The 9,738-nt window shown below is 42.3% G+C and overlaps 1 protein-coding gene across 1 annotated transcript; it reads right to left on the bottom strand.

Annotated features, from left to right (window-relative positions):
• Positions 1 to 7,176: 7,176 nt before the first annotated feature.
• On the bottom strand, positions 7,177 to 8,258 carry LOC136491016 (uncharacterized). The gene has a single exon (XM_066487227.1). The coding sequence runs from the start codon at positions 8,256 to 8,258 to the stop codon at positions 7,212 to 7,214; it is 1,047 nt and encodes a 348-aa protein (XP_066343324.1). The 3' UTR covers positions 7,177 to 7,211.
• Positions 8,259 to 9,738: the final 1,480 nt, after the last annotated feature.

Below are 9,738 nucleotides of genomic sequence, written 5' to 3'. Positions count from 1 at the left end.
AACCCATTACGAATCCCGATAGACCCACAAAGAGTGAAGAAAAGGAAATGCATTTCAATGCTAGAGCTAAAAATTGCTTGTTTGAATCATTTAGCATGGATGTGTTTAACCAAGTATTCACTTTAAATACGGCACATGAAATTTGGTTAAAACTTCAAGAGCTCCATGACAGCACATCTAATGTTCGTGAGCAAAAACATTGTCTAGCTAAACAAAATTATGATTCCTTTACAATGAATGATGATGAGCTTGTTTGTGATATGTATTCTCGTTTGAATTTAATTATCAATGAGCTCCATTCAATAGGATTAACAAAGCTAGATGATGCAGACATCGTGAGGAAGATCATCTCCGTGCTACCACAAAAGAAATATGCAAGTATCATCACCATCCTTCACAACATGGAGGACTTGAGCACCATGACCCCGGACATAATCACTGGCAAGATAGTGGCATTTGAAATGTCTCGTAAGATGGGTCAAGAAGAAGCCTCTTCATCAAGTAAAGGCAAAGCTCTCGCATGTAGCAAGAAAAAGAAGATGAAGGACAAGCAAGTTGAGACAAAGCTCAAGCTCAAGCTCAAGCTCCTCAAGTGAAGATGAAGAAGAAGACGATGATGATGATGATGATGATGATGAAGATTCAAGTGATGATGATCAATCTTCCTCCTCTACCTCCGACCTTGATGAAGAATCAATCAAACTCATCAACAAGGCGGAGAAGATGATCCAAAGGCTCAATATCAAGGGTGTACCCATCCAAATTCAATATCTCATTTTCACCAATCAAAGAAATAAGCAAAGAAAGAGAGGATGCTATGGATGCGGCGAGTTGGGGCACTTTGTGGAAGTTTGTCCAAACAAGCCCACGCCCAAGACAAAGAAGAAGGCGTGCAAAAATTAAGTCCTCACATCAATAAGGTCATGGGATGATTCTTCAAGTGAAGAAGAACACCATCGCAAGAGGCGAGACCGCAAGCACTCATCATCAAGCTCTTCTCGTGTGTGCCTTATGGCACGAGGTAACAAAAGCTCATCCTCTAGTGAGAGTGAGAGTGATGATGAAATGCCTTCTTATGATAAAATTTTGCAACAAAATCTTAATTATGCTAAAGTTTGCACTAATCAACAAAAGAAGCTCAAAAAATTAAAAGAAAAGCTAGATAGTTCACAAGAAGCATATAAAACTTTGCTTGAACAATATGAGACATTTACTAATATCAATATTGAACTATCTACTAAAATTGAGCAACTTGAGGCTAGTGCAATAACAAATGCATGCACAATCAATGATGAGCAACTTGTAAAGCAAAATGAAAAATTAAAAGAAAAGTTAGCTAGCTCTCAAGATGCTTATAAAAGTTTGCTTGATAAAATGGAAACTATGTGCAAACATTGTGATGAGCTAACTAATAAAGTTGCTAATCTTGAAGCTGTTAGTACAACCCCCACCAAGGCATCTAAAAAGAAAAGTTCTATCTTTAACATACCTAGAAAGGATGCCTCTATTTCTTATAATGATTTATGTTTAGACTTATCTTTGTGCAACCAAGTTTGTGTTGAGAAAGTTGTTGTAGATACATGCACACAAGAGGTTGCAAAGGAGAATGAGCAACTCAAGCAAGAAGTAGCTCGCCTCACCAAGGACTTGACTCAAGTGAAAGGCAAGGCGAAGCAAGCCCAACTTCATCAAGATAACACCGTCAAGGGAGTGAAGAAGCTTGATGAAGGACAAACCGTGATTTGCTATGTGTGCCACAAGGAAGGTCACAAGTCTTATGAGTGCAAGGTGAAGAATGGGGGAGAAACAAAGAAGAAAGAGAAAAAGGAAACAAGCAAGCTCTCCAACACCTACACCAACAAGGTGGACAAGAAGGCCTCCACACCATACTTGTTAAAGAAGAAAAATAACAAGGTGGTGGCCATCAAGGTGAACAAGCAAGACAATAATGGGGTCAAACGCTTTTTGGTGCCAAAGGAAATTATTTCCAACATAAAGAGCACCAAGAAGGTTTAGATCCCGAAAGGGAAGTGAGAAGTCCGATGGACATCGGAAAATTTGGAGACTTGGTAAAGTATGGATGCATTTCATGGGGTGCATCATGATGGACAAAATCATTGCCAAGTGGGTTAGTGAATACTATAGACCCAAATCCTCCTTCCCATGTTAGGTACCTAGATTCAATTTCCTTCAGGTAGTATCAATTTGCATTCCCTACAAGTGGTATTTCTTACAAATTGGTATCTTTAAGCATATAGTTACTTATCATGCCTATGTTTGTATTTGCATACTTATATCTTTTGTCATGCATACACTAGGTATATCTTATGGTAGGCTTGCTCGGTTTCATTCTTAACCCTTGGAGCAAACCTACATGGTTTAAAATTATTTAGGAGCACAACACATAGCTTGTCTTACAATTGTTGATCTAATATGAGCCAAAGTCTAAATTGTAGATAATTTCTCCCAAATATCATCTTCGAAAATGATTCTCACATTCATGTGATGTCATCTTTCAAGTGGTATTATTGATTCAAAAATCAATGTGCATGTCTTCTACAAGTATTCCACACTTGTGAGACTAACACCTTTTCAAGCTTATCATGTGTGTAGTAGTCTCATTGCAAGGAAAATAGAGTCTCCGAAGTTAAGCATCATACTTCAAATATCCACCACCTATTGCAAGTGGTAGAAATAAAATTGGTTTCCACATATGGTATTTCTAAACTAATATCATCATTTTGATTTCATTTTGATATTTATATTCTTTCTCCATGCATTATATAGATTAAATTCCTTTGAGCAATAATTTACCAATTATGCATATGCTTTGCCTTCTACCATATGTATGTATATATTTAGGGGGAGCTTAATATATATAATATGAGAGTCAAATTTTGTAAGCTATTCCACTCTACACACAAAGGATCACAAAGTTTGACCCTCCTTTGTGCTACTAATGTCTTCCTTTTTGGTGTTTGATTTCAAAGGGGGAGAATTTAGAGGACCAAAAGCAAGTATTAATTTATAGGACCAAAAGCTTGATCATAAGAATTTACAAGTGGTAATGGTCTATAAGTGGTGATAATCTGAGAAAGAGAGGATAGTGGATTATGGATTAGTCTATGTAATGGGGAGAATTTCTAGGAAGCAAGGCTTAAATCCATAATGCCACATGGGGACATTTGTAAGGGCAAGATAAGTTTTTATGTAATATCTTTTAGTCTTACAAGTAGTATCTTTTAGCATCATATAACCTTGCCCCTTGCATTGCATCCTAGCAAGTAGGTAGTTTTCAAATTTCAAAACTCTATTATTTGCTTGCTTTGGTCGTGTTGTCATCAATCACCAAAAAGGGGGAGATTGTAAGGAAAATGGACCCTAGGCCCAATTACTTTGGATTTTGGTGTTTGATGACCAACACAACCAAATTAGACTAAAGAATTTGCAAGTGTTTGTTTTGTAGTTTAATAGGGTGCAAGACGTGACTTGGACAAAGGCGACGTAATGATCCGATGATCAACACCATAAGCAAGACCTTAGAAGCACAAGAGGAGACCCAAGATATCAAGCAAAGTCTAAGCACGAACATAGAAACCAACCAGGACGCAAGATCACGAAGAAACGAGCTCATAGAGGTGACCGGACGCTAGATGGGATGCTGGTAGCATAGTGACCGGACGCTCCGATCAAAAGGCTCGGCAGCAGCAGCGATCAGACGTTGAAAAGAAAAATCGACCGGACGTAGGACAACAGCGCTTGATCGAGTACAGAAAGGTTCCAGAGCGGTGATACTATGACCGGACACTGGCAGCGTCTGATCAGTTGATCACGGCTCCAACGGTCGGGACGACCAGATGCGTCCGGTCAGGACGTGATCAGCGTCCTATCAGTAGTAGAAACCCGGGATTTTGTCCCCAACGGCTACTTTCTCAGTGGGGCTTATAAATACAACTCCTAACCAGCCAAATGAGTATAATGGAGCTAAGGAAATATATCTAGGGTGTTGATACACTATTTTAGTGATCTCCATTTGCATAGTGCTTAGTGATTCATTATGTGATTAGCGTAGGTGCTTTTGCGAAGTGCTTAGGTTGATTAGACCACCGCTCATGCGCTTGCTCTAGGTTTAGGCCTAGTGTTTAGTGAGGTTTGCATACCGCTTACCACTCTGTGCTTGCGCGCATCATTGTTGTACATTGGAGGGGCTTGTAGTCTTGCGAGATCACACCAACCGCGTTTGGGGTGTGGCCGCCACCGTGTACCGGAGGGAACAAGGCCCGTGGCTTTTTAGCCAGAAGCTTGATAGTGAAGACGGCGGGGAGCATCCGAGAGAGGCTTGTCGGAAGACACGTCAAAGACCCACTTGCGCGTAGGGAAGGCCTGGTACTATCCACGGAGTTACCCGACCGAGAGCTTGGCCCTTGCGAGGGATTCCTTGCTAGGGGCTCCAACGAGGACTAGGGGGAAGCTTACGCGCTTCTCGATACCTCGGTAAAAATACCGAAGTCATCGACAGGAGTTTACATATCTCTATCTTCTTCTTTAGCTTCCGCATTTACATTGATTGTATTACTCCTTTTACGGTAGAGATAGCAACACATTAGCAAAATCGTTGTTGTACATTTAGATAGTTTATCTTTTGCATAGGTTTTGCTAAGGTTAGAAAAAGAGGCCATAGTTTAGAGTTAGAATTTTAAGTTGCCTAATTCACCTCCCCTCTTAGGCATTACAGTCCCCTACAATCTATATGTTGCATATGTTTCACACACATGTTTCAAATATTTCATCTGTTTTAGACGTATGTTGCATAGTGTTTCATGTTTCAGAGGTGTATTCAGAGAGTCATGGGCGTCGAGGGATCGGGCACGGCGAGCTAGGTGCCGGTGGTCGTGTTGCAAGGTGCGCCTGGGTCCTGCAGGAGGACATGCTCGTCCTCGTCTGGCTCCCCGATCCCATCTGCGCTGATAGAGAAGCGTGGTCGCTGGGAAGGAGTCGTGTGGGCACAGCGACAGGACAGGGTGCGCATGCGGGGGCGGACAGAGGTGGGCTACACGGACGCGCGCGTTCGACGGGATGTCCGGACACCAGCCATGCCCTTTATATTTTGAAGGGTGAGAGTTTATAAAGTAGAAATGTTTCGGCACAAGGAGTGACAACTTTTTAAAATTAACAGTGTTTGTTCGGTCCATCCGTCCAAGCTACTTACCGATAAAAATGAAAAAAAAATTGGTTTGTGTTTTTAGCTGAGCTACATTGAGAATTAACCTACAGTCAAATTGTTTTTTTTCTTTTCTCTTTGTCCTATATACATATGCATTTTCTCTTGAAAAAAGGAATAGCCATTTTTATCCTAATGTTATTATGTGAGGTTCAATTTTATTCAAGAATTTTTAATGGTCGTTTAGTTCTAAAATTTTATTTTAAGTCTTTGTTTTATCATAGAACTATTAAAGTGACCATTTTGGCTCTCAACATGGTACTTTGGACTCAATTTCATTCATGAACTATCAAGTGCATTTCATTCTGGTCCCAAAATGTTCATAGTTGAACGATAAAATTAAGCTAAAATGCAAAGTTTAAGGATTGAAATGGTCAATTTAATGGTTCTAGGATGAAACCAAACTTAAAAATAAAGTTTGAGGGCTGAAATAAAGTTTGAGAGCTGAAATGACCATTTTAAAAGTTTAAAGACGAAATTAAGATTCGGCCGTATAACTGAGGGACCAAAATAGCTATTTAAAAAGAGCACATTTTACTATTGATCCTCAAATTTGTATTTCTTAAGGTCCCGGTATTTTAAAATTGCACATTTAGCTCTCTGAACTTGTCCTGAGTTTTCATATCGGTTCGGGCACATGCAAATTGCAACTTCGGCTCCTTAAACTTGTTCCAAGTTCTCATCTAGGTCCCAATATTTATAAATTGCATACTAAAAGTTCTTAAAGTTATATTATTGTATCATTATGGTCCATCCATCCAATCACCCCCTCCTCACCACGCATCCATCATTGGTGTGGCGTGCACACACGTTGCCACACTAGGCTATGTCGTGTCTACCTGTGCTGCCATGTTGCACGCTGCACTCAACCTACTGCGTTGTAGCGACAACCCTGTTGTTGCAGATGGAGGTGATAAAGGCTAGGAGAGTGCATGGGGAACTGAATGCGAGAAGATGATGAGAATGAGCATGAGCTCTCGCGAGACCAGGAAGAGGAAGGAGTGCGGTGTTGGTGTTGAATGCAACCGCCGTGAAGGCTCGGCTAGGATCTGTAGTAAGGCGAGCACAGAAAGGGCTGCCAAGCGATGTAGCAGGTCCTAAAAATCTAGGCCTGCACATCCCTCCTGAGCCCGCTGCTCTTCTCGGCCGTGGTGCGCTACACCATTTGGGTGGATGAACACAATGTCACGCGATGCGGCCGCACGAGTGGGCTCATGCAAAGCAGTGTGGGTTATGGGGATGGACTGTAATCATATAACAATACAAGTTTAGAGAGCTGAGTGTGTATTTTGAAAGTGCTAGGATCCGAATGAAAACTTAGGATAAATTTAAAGAACTAAACGTGCAATTTAAAAGTACCGGAACATGAACAAGAACTTCGAATAAATTTACACAGGTAAAAGTGCAATTTGAAAATATCGAGAAGAACTCGACCAAGTCCGAGGACCCTCAGTAAAAAAATTCCCATTTAAAAATGCAGATAGTGCTCTCGGTATGAGCAGTGCCTGTCGCCGGTGCCTCGTGAGGAAGTACGTACGCGCGCATGGAAGAATCTCCATCCACCATCCACGAATCTCCGGAGCCACGTCTTCATGGCCAATCTGCTGTCTTGACTCTCGACCAGACAGTGTCCCGAATCACAGCTTGCAACATCCGAGCGACTCTGATGGTAGATAGTACGTTCTAGCAACACCAATCAACAATATATACGACGTCCCTCAGTCATATATCAAGCAGAATTACCATGAGATCAACACACTGACTAAAATTCAACACTGAATTCCCAATAAACCATTCAGATGTGTACATTATTACTGCGGTGCGTGATAGTCACCAGTCAGGATTATGCAGAGCATAACAGCACTAATTACAATCTGACCAGTCCATTCCATTCGTTCCATGATCGAAATCTCGAAACAAATAAATCAGTCGTTGAGTCGAGTATATATGCAGGATTTCAGTTGCAAGCATACGAGGAGCGCATGATCAGCTAGCGATGCTTCCAGCGATAGCGAGACGACGGCGAGTGGATCGCGCCGCCACCATGCCACTTGTTGTAGTCGTTCCGTGCCAGCTTCCGGCGGCGGCGGCCGCTTCTGTCGACCCTTGGAGGAACTGTCTTCTCCTCCTCCGGCGGATCTTGGATGAACCAGTAGTCAACGGGCCATGACAACAGGCCCCTTCGACGAATTATTCCGATGGGATCAAGATCAACGGAGTCGAAGTACCACGAGCGCGGCCTGAACAACAAGGGATAATAGGGACGCTGCCTGGCCTCCACGTACATGTCCTTCCAGCTCGATCCGACACTGAGAGTCTCCTGCTCCTCGTCGGAGCTCTCGGCGTCGTCGTGGAAGAACCACAACCACCACCGACGCCGGCGCGGGCGCGCAGGCAGGGCCTTGTACAAGGTCTTCCACAGCTTGTGGTCATGCTCCGCCACGAGCAGCCTCAGCTGGGAGCTAACGCACTCCACCCTCGCGAGGTCCTTGCCGTCGGTGAGCTTCTCCAAGACGGCTCCCTTGAGGTCGTCGGGCAGGGACTCGAAGCCGCTCAGCGGCAGACCGTTCCTGCGGCACAGCTCGTGGAGGAGGCCCCAGCACACGCCGTCGGCGAGCGACTTGCAGATCCGCGACGCCCAGGGCTCCACGCCACAGAGGCTGCGGGAGAGGAGCGGCCTGACGGTGCCGAGATCCAGCCGCTCCAGGTACGCGTTCTCCGGCGTGTCGTCGCCGTCGGTGGTGACGAGGAACACGAGGAGCGCGACGTCGCTCCCCTGCACACACAGCATCAGCACGGCAGCGTCCGCGCCGTCGCGGTGCGCAAGGTCCGGCGCGGTGTATTGTCGGGAGAGGCACAGCGAGCTTCCCTTCTTGCGTGATTGCTTCTTCAGGAGGTGTCCCGACCGTGGCAGGGCGCCGTAGGGCTGGAAGCCGGCGAAGAGGAAGGCGGCGTGCAAGACCGTGCCCAGCCGCCCGGCGATGTCCTTGGCATCCCACTGCTCAGCGTCTACGATTTTCTTGAGGAGGCTCGCCATAGTACTAGTATCGGTTCTTGTCTTGTCGCGATGGATCGTTTAATTTGAAGCTGATGGCAATGAAATGGACCAAGCAATCCGGAGGGGGTAATTACCGGCAAATTCCTCTAACTCGACTTGACTTGTTCTCAGTCAATGTGACACGTATGCTGCTTATAATTTCATAATCCTCTTAGATGAACTGAGGATTCGAGATCGTTGACATTGACACAAAGTAAATTACCTTGTCTGTCTAAAAGTAAATTGCAAACGCGAAACAACACTCTTTTCAAGACTAGTAGACATAAACATGCAATACACACGCCTCTATAAAAAATATATCATTGCAATGAACAATAATTATAAAAATTTTAAGAAATAACAATACACATACAACTCATACCTTTCAAAAAAAAATACACATACAACAAACATGTCTTGAAAAAAACATATATAATCAGCGAATAACAATTAACTTCCTTGCAAATAACTCACATGCTCACCACTAACTAATATGCCTGAAAATTATCATATATTTCCTCCATTCCAAATTATAAGTCAGTTTGACTTTTTTGATTCATTCATTTTGCTATGTATCTAAATATATTATTATATCTAGATACATAGCAAAATGGATGTATAAAAAAAAGTCAAAGCGACTTATAATTTAGAACAGAGGGAGTAGATTACAATGATGGATATTTCAATTTGAGGTCATTGATGTTAATTTTCTAATAATATAGGTTGCCATAAAGTAAAACTCACCATGCTATGAATTACTTGGACCACTTAGGCCTCGTTTAGATGCATGTGTATCTACTTCAATCCACATATGTTGGAGTGATTGTAATAGAACTTAATTTAATTCCACTCAAATACACTTCAACACATGTGAATTGAGATGAATACATGCGCATCCAAACAAAACCTTAATAGTGAGGATTGTGGTGGTGAGTTAGTTTCACCACCCAATACACCATCTCTGATTCGATACATAACACTAAATGAACTCAAAAGCGCACCAAGTTAAATCTTAATTAGTACGAGCATCAATTAAATTTAAAATAATACTAACCAGGATGTGAATTAGATTGACCACCACTTTTTTTTCTTGTTGATGACATCGCTATACATATAAGATAAATAGGAGGAACAACCGCAACTAATAACTACATTATTTTAGATCATGTTGCATAATCAAACCAGGTCAAGAGTACCTATTACAATAAGAGTTAGAAATACAGAGTTTAGATTATAATAATTCGTTGTCATGCTTTTTTTTAATTGAGTTCATTGTCATGCTTCATTCCCATAGCAATAAATCGTCAAAAATATTTTCAAATTACCGGACGTACCAATGTGCCATAGTGTCATGTCTATATGAATCAGCTCTACTACAGGAATCAGCTCTACTGAGTCGGCTCTATTGCCAAGCAGGACTTTGAAACATTTTATTTTATTTGTTTGTCTTACATCATTTTTATGTTCTCTAATTTATTTG

Source organism: Miscanthus floridulus, chromosome 1, assembly GCF_019320115.1.
Source record: "Miscanthus floridulus cultivar M001 chromosome 1, ASM1932011v1, whole genome shotgun sequence".
NCBI classification, from domain to species: domain Eukaryota; kingdom Viridiplantae; phylum Streptophyta; class Magnoliopsida; order Poales; family Poaceae; genus Miscanthus; species Miscanthus floridulus.
The sequence above is the reverse complement of the archived record's forward strand: the minus strand, read 5'-3'. Positions and strand labels throughout refer to the sequence as shown.

Excerpts from the sequence above, each read along its gene's own strand:
- LOC136491016 (XM_066487227.1), bottom strand. The coding sequence starts at position 8,258 with ATGGCGAGCCTCCTCAAGAAAATCGTAGACGCTGAGCAGTGGGATGCC.